The sequence below is a fragment of the Dipodomys spectabilis genome, unplaced genomic scaffold, assembly GCF_019054845.1.
Source record: "Dipodomys spectabilis isolate Male_0828 unplaced genomic scaffold, ASM1905484v1 ptg000231l, whole genome shotgun sequence".
NCBI lineage: Eukaryota > Metazoa > Chordata > Mammalia > Rodentia > Heteromyidae > Dipodomys > Dipodomys spectabilis.
The window spans coordinates 4,091,029-4,112,002 of record NW_024870908.1 but is presented as its reverse complement, the minus strand read 5'-3'; the positions used below and the strand labels follow the sequence as shown (position 1 = coordinate 4,112,002).

Below are 20,974 nucleotides of genomic sequence, written 5' to 3'. Positions count from 1 at the left end.
CTACATCAATCATTGGCTCACCTGTGCCACCCCAGAACCCTGCCCTGAGCACTGAGAACTCAAACATGAGTCTCTGCTCTCAAGCAACTCAAGGGCCTGGAAACCCAGGCCCTTAAACTAGGAAGTGAACCAGAGCAACGAGTGCAGAGGTAGAGAATCATCAAGAACTCAGCCTCACCAGGTACCAGCGGCTCACGCCTGTCATCCTAGCTACTCAGGCGGCTGAGATCTGAGGATCATGCTTCAAAAGCCAGTCCGGGCAGGAAAGTTCATAACGCATCTCCCCAATTAGCCACCAGAAAACCGGAAGTGAGGCAGTGGCTCAAACTGGTAGAGCACTAGTCTTGAGTGACAATGCTCAGGGACAGAGCCCAAACCCTGAGATGAAGCCCTTAAGACTGACAGAAAAAAAAAAGTCAGTATTGAATTGCCCAAGGCTCAGAGGAGCAATCAGGAGATGTGATGGCTGGGAAGGGTTTTGTAGAATGAGCAAGAAGAGTTCACCAAGCAGATGGGTTAGGGAAGTGCGTTGCAGGGAAGGAACGGTGTGTACAAAGGGACATCAGTTCTGGGTCTTACTTAGCCAATAAGAAAAATGCCAGAACAAACCAAAATTCCTTCACTGGCTGGAGTTTGGCCTCTCCTGAGACTCTAGATATTCAGTAAGCTCTTGGAGTTTAAAGGGTTTTAAGTCAGGACCTCTTCAAATACTTTGCTTTCAGTAAGGCATTGGCAGAGACATTACACTCCCTTCCTCTGAAAAGTTATTTCCAGATACATCAAGAAAAGTTCACTTCTCATTTAAAAAGAAATTAAGCCATTTACTTACAACTTCTGTTCAACTTGGGGTACAGTGTGTTTTTGAGATCACTTCTTGGGGGCTGGGAGTTTAGCTGAATGAATTCCAAGGAAATGAATTTGGGGGCCAAGCAAGCTCACAACTGTAGAAACTTGGAAGAGGTTGGTAGAAGGCCTGAGAACCCGACAGGCCACTGTCCAGGGCCAAGCCCTGGACCAAGTACTGCTGAGGCTGATGATCTGGAAACAAACCATCAGACATTAGTGCCATAGAGTTTAGTACATGTCTCGAGTGAGTCTTGTCTCTTCCAGAGTACGAAGTCCAATACTAGCCAGTCTTAGCACATTCTGTCTTTTATTATAAATGTGGGTTTGGTTTTTTTTTTTATGATTTTTACTGACGCTCAGTAACCATGCAAAACTGTGCACAATGTTGATGTATCTATACAGCTACACCTACCTAGCTCTATCTATCTGTCCATATCAGCTCATGGCAGAAACTATAGCTAGGACTATCGCAGACTTAAACTCATACAAAGTGATCTTGTTTACTATACTTTGTTGACCATGCCAATTACTACAGAAACCTAACATGTCTCCACATCTCTGGTGATCAGATGCCAATTCCGTGAATTAAATCTGTTTCCTGTGTTAATCAGTGTTCTTGAATTAAAAGAAAAAAAAGATATTTATAATGGAAGTGTTAGGGAGACTGTGGATTTCTTTGGGTTGGAAATGGATTTGTTAAATAATTCTTTGACATGTGTTGATGGCACACGTAGTATACGTTCCTTAGAGACAACTTAGAGAAAGCTTCATTTAGGACAAGTCATAGAAAGGGACAGCAGGATGACTGTAGAAGGTGAACTCACGTTCTAGAAGAAGCGTCGTAAACACCTAGTATTTACGGCAGACGCTGGGATGGTGTGGGCATGTAAGAGCCAGACCCTTGGGGAGGGCAGGGGAGGAGTCAAGCCCTGCATTTTGTTTTCAGGGATGGGCAGGAACTGCTGGCGCGGCTGAGCAGAGGGATGGAAGGAGGAGGGAGCATTTCAGAACAAGAGAACAGGGTGAGGCTAGCGTCTCTGAGGTCAGTACTGCCAGGTCACAGGGAGAGGGAGAGAGACGCAGCTGGGCCTTCTTCCTCACCCCAGCACAGAGTGACCCATGCTGGTGATACAGCAAGGGTATTTAGAAGGGCTCAAGTTTGCATCAGGCTTGTGACTCACACCTGTAATCCCAGCTGCTCAGGGCGTGGAAGCAGAGGAGTCTATCCATGGTCTGAGCACAGGATATTTTTTAAAAAACTAAATGCATCAGGCACTAGAGGCTCACACCTGCAATCCTAGCTACTCAGAAAGCTGAGATCTGAGGATTGTGGTTCAGTCAGCCCGGACAGGAAAGTCCCCGTGAGATCTTAGCTTAACACACAGTGTGGCTCAAAGTGGATGGCCAGGAGTTCAAGCCCCATGACTGACAAAAATAAACAAATACATAAATAAATGAAATGACAAAGGGTTGAAGGGCGTTTGCCTAACAAGTGCAAGGCTCAGACCGAAAAGAAAGATCCCCAAGGGTTCAGCATGAAAGAACAGGAGCTGGGAGCAGGGCTCTATCGTGATCACAATGGCCTGTGTCCTGGATGAAGACAGCGATGATAGTATAAAGAAATCCAGAATCTCAAAGGCCGGATAGCTAGCCTCCACCTTGCATGCACTTAGCAATCACCTTAAACCCAGTCCCAATGCTAGCCAGGCTTGGTGGTTCCCACTGGTAACTCCAGACTCAAGAGGCTCAGGGAGGCAGGAAGATGGTGAGTTTGAAGCCAGCCTGGGCTTCATAATGAAACCCTATGTGAAAAACAATGCTTGGGCTTCACGCCAAGGAAGTCAGGTTTTCCGAGTCTATAATCATATAATCGCTCGTCAGGTTGATGCCAGACTAGAATAAACCAGGAGGCAGAAAGAAGCAGTGTGGAAGCTCTGTGGTTGGGTGACCTCGGGCAGCAGATTTCATCTCTGCGAGCCTCGCTTGCAAAATCTGGGTAACTGTAGTACATGCTAACGTTGAGTGTCTTCTGGGATGAAGCTATGCTATGTTTAAGGGCTTTTATTTGGTCAGTCATTTAGTCCTCCCAACAGGAGGGGCTGTTGTGATCACCAGTAAAGAAAGGAAGGCTCTCTTCCTTTATACAAGCTCTATGTCCCAGGTCCCACATGGGCAGTGGCCAGGCTGGCAGTCTCGAGTACAGGAAATCTGGTACACATGGCATGTTTTACCCCTGCATGCTGCTGCTGCTGCTAGTGTGTGTGTGTGTGTGTGTGTTCTAAAGGGCTTGAACTCAGGGCCTGAGTACTCTTTTCACTCAAGGCTGGTGCTCTGTCACTTGAGGCACAGCTCGACTTGCAGCTTTCTTGGTGGTTAATTGGGAGATAAGAGTTTCACGGACTTTCCTGCCTGGGCTGGCTTTGAATCTCAATCCTCAGATCTCAGCCTCCTGAGGAGCTAGGATTACAGGCGTGAGCCACCACCGGACCTGACTGCCATTTCCACTGAAGGATTCAGTCTATTTTTCCACTACAGGTCTCAGCCTAACTGGTGCCAGGGTATTTAAACCATTCATCAGTTAAAAAAAAAAAAAAAAAAAGGATTGCTTTGTCCCCAGAGTTGGTGCAAACAGGGCCAGATGGTATCGGGCATAGGCTCTGCCTGATTAACTCGAATCAAGCAGGGTTTTATAACTGAACGTGGGCAGGATCAAAACAAGGCCATAAAAGTTGGACTCTGCCTGGGGCTCTGAGGGACCCTGTTGCTTTTTCCTTTTACGAACTGGCGCATCCCGAAGTCCTGAGACAGTAACAAATGAGACGCCCCAGCCTGTTGTTTGGGTCATTCATCTCCGCCTGACCCATAAGAGCAAACAGGCCCGCTGGACTCTCAATGAGAATGCATGAACCCCGGGGTTTTAATGATCGGCTGGGGGCTGGGATGGACACTCGGCCTGAGGGTGAGCCAAGTCTCATTCTGGTACCAGTAGGAAGGGCAGCTGTTCTCATGCGCTTCTGAGCAAATCTCACCCCACCTTCCATGGCCACGGGGTGGAAGCCCGAAAGGCTGTAGACCACTCTGCTCGCGGTCTCAGCCGCAGAGCTCAGCCCGGAGGACTGCCACGCAAGGACAAGCGCACAGTGCTGATCAACCACTGCGCATCTCCTAACACGTTCTCAAGCAGCTGAGTCCCGAACGGATGGAAATCCAGGACTGTGGAATTCTCTCCTTAGAAAGCTCGCACCAGAGAGAAGGGAAAGGCGAGACTGTGGAGTGTGGCCCCGTTCTCCATTGGTTAAGATCAAAGACGCATGCTCACGAACATTTTAAGCATTATGAGAAGGGGATAAAGTTGGAAGAAGGCTTTCCCCATCTCCTGTGCCCCGACCTCAGCCCCAAGGCTCACCCCAGGGGGCGCCAACTTAATTTGCGAAGTTTGCTTTTTAATTTTTTATTTATGTTTTACAAAGTACAAATAAGATTACACACACCTATGCCTCTGTCCCATCAGCAAGCAGATATGGGTCATTCTTGTGTGTGTGTGTGTGTGTGTGTGTGTGTGTGTGTGTGTGTCCACAGCCCTGGACATTGTCTCTAAGCTTTCTTGCTCAATTAGAGATGAGACTTACAAACTTTTCTGCCCAGGATGGCTTTGAACCACAATCCTTAGATCTCAGCCTCCTGAGTCGCTAGGATTATAGGTGTGAGCCACCAGCGCCCACCCAGCTCCATTTTGTATGTGTGTGTGTGTGTTTTCCCAGTTGTGGGGCTTGAACTCAAGGCCTGGGCACTGTTCCTGTGTTCCTTTGCTCAAGGAGAGCACTCTACTGCTTTGAGCCACAGCACCACTTCTGGTTTTCTGGTGATTAATTGGAGATAAGAGTCTCATGGACTTTCCTGCCCAGGCTGGCTTTGAACTGCCATCCTCCGCTCAAACCCTCCCAACCAGCGCCCAACTCATTTTTTCTTAATAGCTCCCGGGTACTATATTACTATTACTACTACTACTACTATTATTTAATACTCCCAGGGGTGTTACAGAAGGCCTAACCCTTGAGAAGAAGGAATAATGCGCTTGCTCACACTGCCCTCTGCTGGCTATGCCGGTGAGGATGTGTTCTCACTTCCGAGAGCAAGTGCTCCAGCATACAAGTGTGCAGGCACCCTTGTGGCATTGTGGCTCAGTGGTAGAGTGCTAGCCTTGAGCAAAAGAAGCTCAGGAACAGTGCCCAGGCCCTGAGTTCAAGCCCCAGGTTCTAGCCAAAAAAAAGGAACAACTAAAACAAATCCTCCTGTAGGTCTGTCACCCATGTCTTCTTGATAATTTTTTTTGGGGGGGGAGACATTACTAGCATTAGAACTCAGGGCCTCCCACTTATTTAGCTGAGCACCTATCACTTGAGTCATGCCTCCAGCCCTTCCCATTTTGTTTTAGTTAGAGATGAGTCTCACAAACTTTTCTTCCCAGGCTGGCTTTGAACCAGCCAGCCTTGAACTTCAATCTGCGATCCTCCCAATCAAGCTCTGCTTTCCAAGTGGCTGCAATTACAGGCCTGAGCCACTCTGACTGCCTGGCCCAGAGTCTCTGGCAGCACTTGGGTTTGGACTAGGCTCTTAGGGAAGCCTCCCAAAGCTGGGATTACAGTGTGAACCACCATGCCTGGCTTTCTTGTTGATAGATCTTGAACTCAAAATGAGTAAACTTGAAAAACTGTTTCTTCTCATTCTTAAAAAGTCTCAAAACTAAGCTAGGCGCTGGTGGCTCACGTCTGTCATCCTAGCTACTCAGGAGGCTGAGATCTAAGGGTTGCAGTTCAAAGCCAGCGCAGGCAGGAAAGTCTGTGAGACCCTTATCTCCAATTAACTACCAGAAAACTAAGCTGTGGCTCAAAGTGGTAGAGCACCAGCCTTGAGTGCTTGAGGGACTGGCACTCAGGCCCTGAGTTCAAGTCCGTGAAGAAAAAAAAAAGTCTCAAAACTGTCTTTCAGTTTTCTCCAACTTTCCAAGGCTTCCCTTTGTGATTAGGATACGATTCAAGGTCCTGGTCTTAACAGCTGAGCCAAGTTCTTATCGAGCACAGAAAAAAACACATTGGCTCCTCTGGTGACCTCATCCTGCTTCCACGTTGGGTCAGTGGCTTCCTATCCCTCCCACTGGGCCTGTCCTGTCTGTCCCTCCACTCTGCCTCAGTCTCTGCCCTGTAATTACACAAATTTATTCAACAGCCTCCACCCCACTCCCCACCTCTGCCAAAGACAATCAGTGAAAGCTACACACACACACACATACACACACACACACACAGGCCAGTCCTGAGGCTTGAACTCAGGGCCTGGGCTCTGTACCTAAGCTTCTTCTGCTCAAGGCTAGTGCTCTACCACTTGAATCACAGCTCCACTTCTGGCTTTGTGTGATCAGAGACGAGTCTCATGATGTTTCTGCCTGGGTTGGCTTCAAAGCATGATCCTCAGATCTCAGCCTCCTGAGTAACTAGGATTACAAGTAGGAGCCACTAGCACCTGGATAGAACTTTTTTTTAATGGTTGTACGGCTTGAACTCAGGGCCTGGGCACTGTCCCTCAGCTCTTCAGCTCAAGGCAAGCGCTCTACTACTTGAGCCACAGCACCACTTCCGGTTTTTTAGTGCTTTATGGGAGATAAGAGTCTCACGGACTTTCCTGCTTGGGCTGGCTTTGAACCTTGATCCTCAGATCTCAGCCTCCTGAGTAGCTAGGTTGACAGGCGTGAGTCACTGGCACCTTTTTTTTTTTAACCAGTGCCAGGCAAGGGGCAGATGTTCTTGGGGTTTAGGCAGCATCACTGAGTGACTTGGAAGTCGCAGGAACGAACTGCCATGATTTATATGCTTTCTTCACTTCTCTGAAGTGAAGTAAATTAAGGAAGACAATGTAGCATCTTTCATGTTACTGTGATTACTGTAAAACATCACTTTTTCACCAGGCACCAGTTGCTCAAACACAGAAAGGAACCAAACACAGAAAGGAACGCAGGAACAGGAGAATGCAGTTCAGCAAACACAACCAGAAAGCAGATCGATGGCCGCCCAGCGCTGGGGGGTGGAGAGAGCACTGTTAGACGGGCAGATCTGTTTGGAGGATGGGAAAGTTTTAGAAATGGATTGTGTAATGGCGGTACAACACTCTTCATGTGCTCCGTGTCCTTGAACTGTCCGTTTTAAAATGTTAAAAGAACATTATAATATTATTATAATAAAAAAAGGCTGGAAGGTTACACATGAAATATTTACTTGTCAACTTTTGAATGACAAAATTAGAAAGATCAGGTCTTCTCTTTACCCTGGTACAAACTGTACAGTCAGCACGTATGGGGAAGTGTGCGTGACTGTCTTTCATTCATAAGACATGCAACAGTACTTGGACCCCAGACTTTCGGCTGGGGTTTGGGATTCCTGTGAATGGTATCACTGCCCCAGTCGGAAAGCAGTAAGATCCTGACCCATGTAACAAACACACTCTGGCTTCCCTCCAGTCCCTTCTGCTGCTGGCACCATGTGGTGCCCAGCCCAGCGCGCTGCAAATCCTCACTGACCACCAGAATACCTCCCTCCATGCCATAACCTCGGGCCAAAGGCTCAGGGTTTGCTAAGGCTTTTGGTCTGCAAAGCATGTGGCATTCATTGTTTGTCTGCTTTGTGGTGCTGGGGATGGAAGTCAGGATCTCTTGGGTGCTGAGCAAAGGTCCCATACCACTGAGCTACACTACCATGAGCCAAGCATCTACAGAGGTGAAAAACAACACTCAAGCCAGGTACTGGTGGTACACATCTGTAATCCTAGCAACTCAGGAGGCTGAGATCTGAGAATTGTGGTTCAAAGCAAGGCCAAGACAGAAAAGTCCAATTAACTGGCAAAAAGCCAGAAGTAGAGGTATGGCCCAAGTGGTGGAGCATCAGCCTTAATTGCAAAATAAAAGCAAGAGTGCATGGCTCTGAGTTAAAGCCAAGGAAGGAATGAGAGAGGGAGGAAAGGAAAGGTATGAAGGGAAGGGAGGGAAGGGAAGAAAAGAGGGAAGGAAAAAAAGGAAGGAAGGGAAGAAGGGAGCAAGGGAGGGAGGGAGGGAGGAAGGGAGGAGAGAGAGAAGAAGGGAGGGAGGAAGGAAGGAAGGAAGGAGGGAAGGAAGGAAGGAAGACAGGCAGGCAGGCAGGCAGGCAGGCAGGCCCTGCCCCAGTCCAAGGAGCCTCTGACTCAGTCTCTGAAGTCTCCTGACTCCAGATTCTGCCTCCACACCTCAGCCTTTATTTTCTTGGTAGCAGGCTATCAGTGAAGTGAACTTGGCCTCCCTTCCTCCTCCAACTACTTCACAGGAACTTCTGGACATTGCCTGATCATGCTGTGGGCAGGTGTGTTTAAGACTCGACCCCCCCACCCCCCACACTCCTTGCAAGGGCCTTTCCCTAAGCCTTGTAAATTTCTTCATCTCAAGATGAGTCCCAAGACCCCCTGTATCAGCCTTGTCAGAGATCCAAGAAGCCCAGGGCAAGGCCCCAGAGACCTAGAGCCCCACCCCCACCCCCATGTTGTTCACTTGAGTTTGGCCGGTGTCCCAAACACCTGTGAGAATCGCTCTCTGTCCAGGACTTGTCCGTAGCGCAGGGTGAGGTAGAAGGTCTGCTTCCCGCTGTACTGCTGGATGCGTATGAACAGATCCTGGGGCCGGTCCGGGGTCTCTGTCAGGGGGACCACATCCTCCACAGGACAGTATGTATCCTGCCGCCAGCCCCAGAAGGTCAGGTGGGCCACCCGCAGTACGGTGCCAGACTCATTCACATACAGGATACCCACCAGCCTCCGGAAGAAATAGCTCATCCAGTAGAGCATGGTCAGGGCGAAGCCAGCGACCCCAAACGCCAAGCACATGGAGGTGTGCGTTATGAGGCCCTGTGAGTGCCAGTACAAGGACGGGGGCAGCGCCGCCACTGTCAGGGCGGTCTGGGCCAGCTTCAGCCGAGACATGTACCCACAGGCTCTGATGGAGTTGAAACGGTAGACCATCTGGAATTTCTCAGACTCCAGGCCTGGCGGTTTCTCTGCTGAGGTGGGTGGCCTGCTGCCCACACCCCTCCTGGGATTGCCCTGTGGATCATAGCACCAGAGCGCACGGAGGGCCCTTGACCAGGCAGCAGCAGCAGCAGCGGGTCCCCGCAGCATCAGCGGGGCTCGGAGGAGGGCAGCCTGGATGGGCGAGAGGAGACATTTCTCTCGTGGAACTCAACCGCACTAATAACGCAATGATCATCTGCAGAAGCAACCCTTTGCTGACCTAGTAAAGTCATCATGATTGCCTGAGAAGGAGAGAAAGATAAAGCCAGCCACGTGCTTCCTGTCCTGTATGCTTCATAAATAGGATTCTGCAGGGGGGGGGGCTGGGAAGGTGGCTCAGTGGTAGAGTGCTTGCCTTGCATGCATGAGGCCCTGGGTTCGATTCCTCAGCACCACATAAGCAGAAAAGGCTGGAAGTGGTGCTGTGGCTCAAGTGGTAGAGCACTAGCCTTGAGCTGAAGAGCAGCACCCAGGCCCAGAGTTCAGGCACCATAACTGGCAAAATAAATAAATAGGATTCTGGGCAGACATCGCTACATCCATTTTACCACTTAACTGAGCAGCTCAGAGGCTGGAAGGAATTTATCCCAAGGAAAGCCAGAATCAAGGCAGTGGAGAGGAGTCTCAAACTGATCCACTGAGTCTCTTAGACAGTTCCAAGTTTAAAACACACACACACACACACACACACACACACAGGAAAGGTGTAACCAGGCTGGCACACACTTGATGATATCCAGGCAGTAGGGAGGCTGAGGTAGGACTGGGAGCTCGAGGCAGCCTACACTGTACACAGAGACGCTGTCTCAAGAACACGGACTGGGAAGGTGGCTCAGTGGTAGAGTGCTTGCCTAGCACGCATGAAGCTGGGTTCGATTCCTCAGTACCCCCCCCCCCCCACACACACACACAAAGCCGGAAGTGGCGCTGTGGCTCCAGTGGTAGAGAGCTGGCCTTGAGCAAAAAGCTCAGGGACAGCGCCCAGGCCCTGAAGAAAGAAAACAACTAAGAAAAGGTGTAGAGTAACTCATACATCCAACAAATGTCTAGTGGGAGGCTCCCTAGCTGTGAAGCACGCGAAACTACAGCCCACCATTCAGAAACAAACTCCGTATTAGTAAATAACTTCTTACCATGGCCCGTCACCGGAAGGAAGTCCCACGTGTCTCCGCCTACTCGGGCCAACTACTGATGGCGCATGCGCACACGTAGGCGTTGCGTCTGGCGCCCGTTGCATCTTGGGATTCGTAGTCCAAAGACCGTGGTGGACGTGAGCCCCGAGGCAGTGCGGTCGCTGCGGGAGTCTCCTTTCCCAACATGCCTTGCGGCGGTGGGCGGACCCGGAAATTCCGGTTCGAGTTCCGGTTTGAGTTCCAGCCGCCAGCGCGTCCTGTCAAGTAGCGCCCGGAGGTCGTGGAGATGGCGGCGTCGGGTCCCGCGCTCTGCCTCTTCGACGTGGATGGGACCCTGACGGCCCCGCGGCAGGTAGGCGGCGCCCGGGAGGCCCACCACCGCCCCGGGGAAACGGGGGCGGAAGCTTGTGTCGGGTGCAGCCGGCCCGGGCCCCCCAGCCGAGCCGGGCGGCGTGGCCCGGGACGGAGGGTCCCGGTCCGGGTCCGGTCTCGGGTCCGCGCCGTGGTTAGCCCTGAGCCCCGCAGTTCCCCTCGGGGAATCGCCACAGCTTCAGCGCGCCGTGGGGGCCGCGCCCGCGCCCCAGGGCGTCCCGAGGGTCTGGTGGAATCCTGTCCGTGCGGATTCGAACTCGGGGATCAGTAAAGAGCAGCCACTTCCCGCAGCCTCCGCCCTCGGGCCTGACAGGCGACCCACGGAGCACCTCCCGCCCACCGGGCTTCCCACCGGCCGTTAATGCAGCTTTGCCACGGGGCTCTTTTCATCTCTTTTGCACAAACTGGTCGCCGAACAAGAGGCTTTTTAAGACTTGAGCCTGGACCCAAATAGCCTCATTAGCCTCCACTCCTATCTCACCCCCTTTGGTGAAGTGTCCTCTAGAAAGCCACGTCGTGTGTGTGTGTGTGTGTGTGTGTGTGTGTCCGTAAGTGTACCCGCCCCCCCCCCCCCAAGGGCCGAAATTTCTAACCCCTGAGATTCAGTGATCAACATACACTTGTGAATTGTTGCAAGGGTCTAGTAATCTAGATCTGGTCACAGCAGTTCTTTCTTTTTTTTTTTTTTTTTTGGGGGGGGGGAGGGGTCCAGTCGTGGGGCCTGAACTCTGGGCCTGGGCACTATCCCTCGGCTCTTCGGCTCAAGGCTAGCGCTCTACTATTTGAACCATAGCGCCACTTTCAGTTTTCTGGTGGTTTATTGGAGATAAGAGTTTCACGCACTTTCCTGACGGGGCTGGCTTTGAACCTCAATCCTCAGATCTCAACCTCCTGGATAGCTAGGATTACAAGCATGAGCCACCAGCATCTGGCTTTTAGTCTTTTTTTTTTTTTTTTTTCTTTCTCGGTCGTGGGCCTGAACTCTGGGCCTAGGCACTTCAGCTCTTCAGCTCAAGGCTAGCACTCTACCACTTGAGCCACAGTGCCACTTCCATCTTTTTCTGCTTATGTGGTGCTGAGGAATTGAACCCAGGGCCTCATGCATGCAAGGCAAGCACTCTACCACTGAGCCACCTTCCCAGCCCCTCTTAGTCTTTTTTTGTAAAGGACTATGCATAGTAAATATTTTTGTCTTGGCAGACTGTATGGCCTGTAGTAACTGCCCCACATCAGTGCAAAACTTAGACTGCATGTGTTCCAATAAAACTTGGTTATAAAAACAGCTGCCATGTGCTTGCTGCAGCAGCACATATACTAAAATTGGAAAGATACAGAGAAGACACATTCATGAAGCTTTCCATATTAAAAAACAAAAAACAGCCGCCTAATTTGGCCTACAGTATATTAAGAATTGAACCTAGGCGGTATTAGCACATGCCCACGTCCTCTCCCTCTAATCCTTTTTTTTTTTTTTTTTTTTCTTTTTTTGGGTCTGGTCGTGGGGCCTGAACTCTGGGCCTGGGCGCTGTCCCTCAGCTCTTCAGCTCAAGGCTAGCGCTCTACCACTTGAGTTACAGCACCACTTCCGGCTTTTTTCTTTTTGCTTATGTGGTGCTGAGGAATCGAACCCAGGGCCTCAGGCATGCAAGGCAAGCACTCTACCATTGAGCCACCTTCCCAGCCCCCCCCCCCCCCAATCCTTTTTTACCCAGTGTGGGACTCCTTATCTCCCTCCGTCTTTCATCCTAGGTAGGGTAGTTTTTTATTAGTATTTCAAAAGCCGGGTGCCAGTGGTTCACGTGTCTATTCCTAGCTACTCAGAAGGCTGAGATCTGAGGATCAGGGTTCAAAGCCAGTCCAGACAGAAAAGTCTCCATGAGACTCTTTTCTCCAATTACCCACTCAAAAACAAACAAGGAAAAAAAAAAGCGGAAGTGGACCTGTGGCTCAGAGTGATAGAGTGCTGCTATCCTTGAGCAAAAAAGCTCAGACGGGGCCCAGACCCTGAGTTCAAGCCTCAGGACAGGTAGAAAAAATAATAAGGAAACTGGAACCCAATTTCAAGTCCCTGACATTGAATTCACAAAGCAGACCTAAAGGAATTTCCTGGGCCTCAAAAGCATTATTTGTCAAGGTTGAAATTTCCAGATGCTGGGTATGCTGTTAGTTTAGTGTTGGTGCCCAGAAAGCATCAGGATATCTTAAGCATAAAGTGCAATTCACAAAGAAGCCAAGTGCCCCAGAATATGTTCCCTTGAAACATTATTTTTCTTTGCTGTGAAGATAAATAATTTTTACATTCAGAAAAAAAAAAAATCTATCATTTAGAAGGTATTTTTTCTATGGGCTGGGAACTACAGGTAACAAAATAGCATAGATCTTACACGGCCTTTTCCCCTGACATATGTATATTCTCAAATATTTGATAAGCACGATGCAATTTGAAAGAGAAAGAACAGGATGTCTTTTATTGCTGTTATAACAGGATATGATCGACACAGGTTAAATCTAGTTCACATGAACTCTAATAAAAGAGTTGCACGAATCACGGTTTCAGTAGGAGGTTTTTCCGTGCTAAGTACTTTGCTTAAAGTGCCATTCCATCTAAAACAATTGAGACTTAGAACAAAAGCTTTCAAAAAGAAGGGCCTATAAACCCACATGAATCATTCTCTTTCTTCAGAGCATTAAATTTTTTTTTTGATGAACCATGAATCATTGAAGAGAAATACACAGAATAACTATATCCCATATGTAAAAATAGTTGACACGTCATCATGTTAACTTTATCTCTACCCTTCTAGACAGTGGTCATCTTAGTGTATCTCCCTTAATATCTTCGCTTGCATTCCTTAAGAACCAAGACTTTATAATCTGTAACCACACCTAATAGCTTACCATCAGACAGTGAATATTGGGAGACTCCGCAGAGCACACGACCTGTCACAACTGCTCTTCTCTGCTTTGAAGCCATAGATATCTTGTACACAAACAGATGTTGCTATATTCCAAGGTTACATAGTAAGATCCTGTCTCAAAACAAAACTAAATAAGCAAACATAACTGATAGTATCCTGCATACAACTTGTAATACCAGCTACCCAGGAGACTGAGACAAGAGGATCTCTTAAACCCAGGAATTCAAAATCAGCTTGGGCAACATTGCAAGACCCCTCCCCACCCCCCATGTCTAAACAACAGCAAAAAGCTAGAGCAACACACAACTACTCATAAATTCCTATGTGTTTAAGTTTGGGTAAATGTATGTAAAATTTTACGAGTTTATTCCAGTACAAACTTCATAGACAAAATTATAACTCACATGCCTGAGTATATATAGAAAACTACAGACCTGGTAACTTAACTGGCTATGTATAAAAATAGGAGTTGGGTTATTTTATGGCTCATGACTGTTACATGTTCCTCCTTGAAATGTAGAAAATTACGAAGGAAATGGATGACTTTCTACAAAAATTGAGGCAGAAGACGAAAATCGGAGTGGTAGGCGGGTCGGACTTTGAGAAAGTGCAAGAGCAGCTGGGAAACGATGGTAACCAATCCATTGCTAATTGCATTTTGTCAAAGATTAACTTCTCCTGAGGATACTGGGCCCTGTCTCAAGTACAATCTGCTGCCCTCCCCGTAAGCCAACCTTTCTGCTTCCTTGAGGAAAGAGTGTTCTCTGCCTTTGCCCTCCTTTGCTTTTAATCCTGTAAGTCCTGGAGTCATTGATGGACCCTTCATGGGTAGATTGCACACAGAAATCTTTCTACCTGGACTGCTTGCTCGTCCCCTATCCTTGCCCTGCAGCCTCAGCCTGACCCCATGTCAGGCTGTCTTTACCCAGATGGGGTACCCTCTGGGCCTAGGTTCCTCCCCGCTGTTGTCCTAACCTAGAGTTCCCTGAGTTTCCCAGTCATAGGAGATGAGAGTCACCAGGCTCTTCACATGTACTAAACCCAGAAAGTTTTATTGGCTCCTTCCCTGCAGATTCTGATTCAGTAGATCTATGGGACCTAGGAACTGTGTTGTAGCAAATACCCTCAGAGATTTTTGGGCACAGCTGCCAATGGGGCTCTCTGATTTCGAGGAACTCTGGTTTTGTGGGCCATGAACCCCAGGACTGGTCTCTGCAGATACCTTTGGGATGCTGGCCTCTGAGAGATGGTGGGTGGGAAGATGGACAAATAGTTCTTTAAAACCCCTTGTCATGCTGGGCAGTGCACACACGCCACACACACACACACACACACACACACTCACACACTCAAAAGGCTTGAGGCAAGAGTATCTTCTGTACAGAACAAAACAAGAACCACACCCTTCTTGCCAGAGTTGGAACCAACTCCTCTGGAACACAGTTTCTCAGCCCTGACATTATTGGTATCGTGAGCTGCGTAATTCTCTGCTATGGGGTTGGCCTGAGTATTGAGCACTGTCCTTGACCTCTACCCACTAGATGCCAGTAGAGTACACGCAAAGGCAGCTTTACCCACGTCCCCTGAGACAGTCTGGGGAAGGACTGTTCTGCATGTCATATCTTAAGGAGTACAAATTTGTGTAGACTGAGCTTACTGGATCCTGGCTTCTGGAAAAGTAATTCATGCAGTCCCTTTAAAGCTTTCTGTTCCACTTACACCTAATTTCCTTGTAGATGCTGTTTGGAAATGCTATGAATGACTTAATGGCTGCATTAAGCCCCAGATATCCTGTTGTCTGGTGGTGATTGTGCTTCCTGCTTTTGGTGGTGTATTTAATACGTGGTCAGGGATAGAAGAGTGTCTGTGCTCTCCAGAGAATGTGAAACAGCAAAGGCAAAGCACACATCTAGACAACAGCCTAAAGCCACGTGCATCAGTCAGTTACTTTGTTAAATTTCAAGTGTGCGTGCCCACCAACACAGAGATGCAGCCAAGTGGCGCTGGGCCCGGAAATCTGCATTTTAACAAGTGCCTGAAGGATGTGGTAGTTTCCATGTCAGACTTGATTACAAGCCTCACCTTAAAAAAAAAAAAGTTGTGATTCTCAGCCTGTCCCCCACCAATTTCTGGTGTAGAAAGCATGATGGCACTGCTGCTGGTCCATGGTGGGGCTGAGGAGCTGTGAGGAGCCAGCCACTCCTCACAGGCAGGCCGGCTGAAGGCAGGGACCCAGAACCCCCAGCCACCCTCCCACCTCCAAGCCGGTCTTCATCCTTCAGATCTAAATGCCAGGAGCCCTGCGCCACACACTGTGTGCTAAGATGAACTTGTCCTTCGTGGTTCTTCCTGGAGTGCAGCTGCTTTATTGGTGCTGGGGGTTAATCAAAATGGAAATGTAGGTGTTTATATTGCATTCTGAGTTGTCTTTTGTTTTGATTGTAGTGGTTGAGAAATATGATTATGTGTTCTCAGAAAATGGCTTGGTGGCCTACAAAGATGGGAAATTCTTGTGTAAACAGGTAGGTTCTTCAGTAAATGATCTACTATATCCTACCATAAAAATGTTGTCTAAAAGGGTATTTAACATTGGATGTCTCCGGGGAGATGCCAGGGAGCTGGGGGATGGGAGGGAGGGAATCTAAACTGTATAACTGTTAAAATACGAAGTTTTGAACCATGAGACAGGCTATTATAATACTACTCTGGATTGGTCAGTGATCTTGTATCATTGGTTTTGGAGAGTGTTTCTGTCTAATATTTATCATGACAGCAAAAACAAGGCCTGGCGGCCTATTGAAAGCAGCTCTAAGAGGTAGTTGTAGCTCTCACAGAAGAAAAAGCTAAAGTGGAACAAATACAATCTCTATCATTATCTGGCCATGTTTTAATTGAATAAAAGCAACAGCAGTAAGCTCTCTAGACCTTCCAGGAAGCGTTTGCAAGGCAACGAACAGAAAACTCTTGAGTAATGAGGCAGAAAATGGTTTTGAGCAAAGCCTTTGTGGCTTGGGAGAGGTAAAAATGCAGTGGGGTGACGCTGGCACTGCTGCCAGCCTGGCTGCAGCAGCCTGTGGCTTTCCAGAAGCAGAGGTTGAAGAACTGGTTTACTGGAAAGCTGGTTGAAAACACTTCCTGCTTAATAAAGTAACTCCAGTGTTTTCTCTGTGTAGAATATCCAAGGTCATCTGGGTGAGGCCCTAATCCAAGACGTAATCAACTACTGCCTGAGCTACATAGCAAAAATTAAACTCCCGAAGAAAAGGTGAGTTTGCTCTGAGCCCAGAGGCTCTACTGGAACGTGGAACAATGTCATTTGGTAGACTCGGTTTCATTTATACCCAGAACCCAGCACTTAAGAAGAAGAAATGGAAAGCCAGGAGGGGTGTTGCATGCCTATAATCCCAGCACTCAGGAGGCAGAGGTAGGAGAATCTCCAAAGAAAGGAAAAAAAGTTGGAAACAGTCTGTAAGGCCAGTAGTGTAAGCATAGGATGCTATGTCCAGTGGCTCAGCCGTGGGAAATGGTGCACTATCAGAGGCTGTTAGTGAGGTGAAGCACCTGTGAAAGAGCTTGTAAAAAGAGCAACGAGATTCCACATATGGAAGATTCTAGCTGGAGGCCCCTAGCATCAGATACAATCAGAATTAACCACTTAGTCTAATTTCCCATTTCAGAATGTCTGGATTTCTGGCCTCTGTTGGCAGAGCCAAAGACCTGGCATTGGTTCCCCCTTCCCTCATGGCAGCCCTTCTCCCAGCACATGGGCACATTCCTGTCTTTTGTAGACAGCTCACATCTCACTCGGTTGTGGGACTTGAACTCTGGGCCTGGGTACTGTCCCTGAGCTCTTCAGCTTGAGTTTCAGGGAGCCAGGTGCCAGTGGCTCACGCCTGTCATCCTAGCTACTGAGGAGGCTGAGATCTGAGGACCATGGTTCAAAGCCAGCCCTGGCAAGAAAGTCTGTGAGACTCTTATCTCCAATAAACTACCAGAAAACTGGTAGAACGCTCGCCTTGAACTGAAGAGCTGAGGGACAGTGCCCAGGCCCAGAGTTCAAGTCCCCTGACCAACCAAAAAAAAAAAATCTCAGGGACTTTCCTGCCCAGGTTGGGCTTTGAACCATGATCCTTAGATCTCTGCCTCCTGAGTAGGATTAAGGGCATGAGCCACCATAGTCCTTTTTTTGTTACACAGAGGGGTTTGCTCTCGACGGGGCAGTTTGTGATTGATCAGCATTCTCTCCCATTCCATTTGTTTTCATCCTGGGTCTCAACGCACATTAGCCACATTTCAAGGCTACTGTATGTCCCTTGAGCCCCTTCTATCTAAAATCGCCTAGCTGCTCAGCTGCTTTCCCACCTGAGGTGCTGCTCAAGTGAGTAGGAATTTGAGGGACCGCTCCTCTTTTCTTTCCTTCCCAGGGGAACTTTCATTGAATTCCGAAATGGGATGTTGAATGTATCCCCTATTGGAAGGAGTTGTAGCCAGGAAGAACGAGTTGAGTTCTACGAGCTGGATAAAGTAGGTGCTGAAATGCCCTGGGAGCAGCTGGACTTAGGGAAGCAACACATGTGGCCAGTAACTAATGCATCTTTTTTTCCCCTCCCTTAGAAAGAAAATATACGACAAAAATTTGTAGCAGACCTGCGGAAGGAGTTTGCAGGGAAAGGCCTCACGTTTTCCATAGGTAGAGTATATGGAGATGTGCCACACACTTTGATATCCACTTGCCAGGAATTTGTTAGGGGTGGCTGAGCTACTGAGGGCCGCCCTGGGCTCAGTATGGGTCAGGTTGGGAGATCACGTGGGCGGGCAGTGCAGGCTGTCAGGAGCTGGCCCCCTCTCTACATGGCCAGGACATCCCCAGTTCAGAAGTGGCTCACACTGTGGGGATGGCTCTCCATCCTGTCATAGCAGGACTCTTCCTGCCTGCATTTTGCCATTTTGCTTGGGCGCTGTTCCTTGGCTTTTTTGCTCAGGGCTTATGCATTGCACTTCGGGCTTTTGGGTGGTTAATTGGAAATAAGAGTCTAACTTTCCTGCCCAGGCTGGCTTCCAACGACCATCTTCAGATTTCAGTGTCCTGAGTGGCTAGGATTACAGGTGTGGGTACCACACCCCAGCGCTTTCCTCATCCTTTTCACTGTGGCTTTTCCTTTGTCTGCTCCCCTCCTGGCAGGAGGTCAGATCAGCTTTGATGTCTTTCCTGAGGGGTGGGACAAGAGGTACTGCCTGAGACACTTGGAAAATGACGGTTTTAAGACCATATATTTCTTTGGAGACAAAACCATGCCAGTAAGTATGACCACGTTTTTGCAGTGTGTTCAGTTCGGTTGGGGCATGAATTGGGAAGGCGGTGGTGATGAGGCTGTCTGTCCCTAGCTCAAGACGAGCGATGGCTTCTGTCCTCAGAGGGGTGGAGCCTCCAAGATCAGGTGCCAGTGTCCCAGCAGAGGCCAGGGTCACTCTGCAGCACGTTAGTGGATCCTTTCTGTGTGGCTCTTGAATTAAATATTACCTGCTTCTTGCATCTCCCAGAGGCCCTGCCTCTGGTGCTGTGACCCCTGGTGCTGTAAACTCCTCTGCACTTCAAAGCCCGCTCTTCCCCCACCATCCAATGTAAATGTCAGGAAGGGAGGAGGAGAGGGAAGGCTGGTTGAGGGCTCCAGGGACAGTGGGAATTGGGACTTGAAATCCCAAGCTGTGGTCACACTGAAACTGGGAACTGAGAGCTGCCGCAGTGGTATGGGCCAGCACCAGCAGGAGGAGGACACAGACACACTTTCCCCAGCGCCACACCAGGCAGCAGAGCAAGGCTCTCCCTGACCACCATCTCACAAAAATGAAAGCACTAGCGTGCTTTAATCCTACTTAGAGACACTGAGGCAGGAGGATTGAGTTCCAGGCCAGCCTGGGCCGCCAGGATCCTGCCTCCAAACTAGAAAGCGCTGGGGTCTTCACTGTAGAGACTGGAGTCTCTGCAGCTGAAAGCCGGGCTGTGGCCCACCCACTCCTGAAACCACACCCTCAGCCTGCAGCCCTGCCTCTTCACTGGATGGCCACTGGCAGCACGCTCCTCCTGACCCGTACAAGTCCCAGCACTGGAGGAAACACACCCAATGGCTGTGAGAATTCTGTCACTTGCTGTGTTCACTTTCTTTACAGAAAAATAAGCCTCTTAGATCTTCACAAGAGTGACAAGATGTCTTTCATAAGCATAATTATGTGTTCTTTGCTCATCTGCAGTTCAGGGGAAGGTTAAATCGCTTAGTCCTGACACGCTTCTGCGCTTCCTGCCCACCGCAATACAAACCAGCTTCCTCGAGGCCTGGGGCAGTGTGGAGCCATGTACCAATACGTGCTTGTGTCTCTGCAGGGTGGCAATGACCACGAGATCTTCACAGACCCGAGAACTGTGGGCCACACGGTCACAGCCCCCGAGGACACACGCAGGATCTGTGAGGAGCTCTTCCCATGATGCTAGCAGAGACCAACCTGAGGTCACTCCAGGCCAAATCCCGGAGCCCCCAGCTCCTAGGCCTGCCGCTAGTTCACCAGCCACCTCCACTCCCAACAGTCTCCACCTCCAATGCCAACAGCACCAGGAGAGACATTGAGAACAGCAGTAGGCGGGGCATGGCCTTGGTGGAGTACTGGCACATGCAAAAAGATGCTTAAAAGAGTAACTCCAAGAAGACGGCCCCCCTACCCCCCAGTCTGGCAACAGGTTTTGTTTGTTTTACTTCATGGTAAGAGTATCTGGGTCCTCCCTCTTTGCATTGACACCAAAAGTGGAGACTTGGTGGTGGGAAGGGAGGGACACCAACTGCAGTGACCCAGAACACTTGCCCCAGTCTGACAGAGGCCTGGCAGTGTTAGCCAGATGGCTGGACGCACCAATTTCCAGCCCCTTTCTGCTTATGAGCCACAGACCTCAGAGGGGCCTGCCACACGGCTGGCTGGCTGAAGACACTGATCCCACACAGGGTGCACCTTGGCAGACCGAACTCAGGCTGCTGTCCATAGAGCGGGGAGGACAGAGGACCAGGGGGGACATGGGCAGCAGCCCTGTCCAGGACCTGGGCCTGAGAAGACCTTGGCCCAGCTTCTGCAGCCCCTGGAATGTCAGGCCTCACCAAGAGGATCCACCCTGGGTACCAGGACAGAAGCCAGCGTTCCACCTGCCCCGCCCACCGCCACCATCTTTCCCAGGCCTGCAAGGAGCCCACACAGCGAGAAGAGCTCCCAGAACGGTTCACATGTCATGTCCAGGACCCAAAGCCCCTCTGTGCTTGGAGCTGGGGCCTGAGGCCCAGGACACTGAGGACTGGGAGGTGTGGCACATTAAAGAGACCTCATCATTTCCTACTTTCATTCCCATGATGTGTGTGTGTGTTTGTGTGTGTGTGTGTGTGTGTGCGTGCGCACGCGCACACGTGCACGTGCATGCATGCTGGGGCTTCAACTGGGGCCTAGCGAGCTAAGCTTTCTCATTCAAGACCAGCATTCTGCCACATGAGCCCTCACTTCCTCTGTTGGCAGAGTGGGTGTTGGAGAGAGATTGGCAAGGCTTTCCCGGGCTTGGAGAGAACCCCAGCTCGCAGCTCACCCTCTCCTGTG

At 49.5% G+C, this 20,974-nt stretch overlaps 2 protein-coding genes across 2 annotated transcripts; one reads left to right on the top strand and one right to left on the bottom strand.

The window, feature by feature from the left end:
* Nucleotides 1-7,990: 7,990 nt before the first annotated feature.
* Tmem186 (transmembrane protein 186) lies at nucleotides 7,991-10,109 on the bottom strand. The gene is made up of 2 exons (XM_042698473.1): nucleotides 10,062-10,109; nucleotides 7,991-9,060 (listed from the first exon to the last, which is right to left on the bottom strand). The coding sequence occupies exons 1-2, from the start codon at nucleotides 10,062-10,064 to the stop codon at nucleotides 8,410-8,412; spliced, it is 654 nt and encodes a 217-aa protein (XP_042554407.1). The 5' UTR covers nucleotides 10,065-10,109; the 3' UTR covers nucleotides 7,991-8,409.
* Nucleotides 10,110-10,282: 173 nt separating this feature from the next.
* Nucleotides 10,283-20,728, top strand: Pmm2 (phosphomannomutase 2). The gene is made up of 8 exons (XM_042698471.1): nucleotides 10,283-10,413; nucleotides 13,872-13,983; nucleotides 15,797-15,873; nucleotides 16,525-16,616; nucleotides 17,776-17,875; nucleotides 17,966-18,041; nucleotides 18,534-18,649; nucleotides 19,731-20,728. Exons 1-8 carry the CDS (start codon nucleotides 10,348-10,350, stop codon nucleotides 19,830-19,832), a joined length of 741 nt encoding a protein of 246 aa, XP_042554405.1. The 5' UTR covers nucleotides 10,283-10,347; the 3' UTR covers nucleotides 19,833-20,728.
* Nucleotides 20,729-20,974: the final 246 nt, after the last annotated feature.

What these genes read in the sequence shown, in the direction of transcription:
- Pmm2 (XM_042698471.1), top strand. Translation starts at nt 10,348, where the DNA reads ATGGCGGCGTCGGGTCCCGCGCTCTGCCTCTTCGACGTGGATGGGACC. An exon ending in ATTAAACTCCCGAAGAAAAG is followed by an intron (nt 16,617 to 17,775) that starts GTGAGTTTGCTC and finishes TTTCCTTCCCAG; the next exon opens with GGGAACTTTCATTGAATTCC. An exon ending in TTGGAGACAAAACCATGCCA is followed by an intron (nt 18,650 to 19,730) that starts GTAAGTATGACC and finishes GTGTCTCTGCAG; the next exon opens with GGTGGCAATGACCACGAGAT.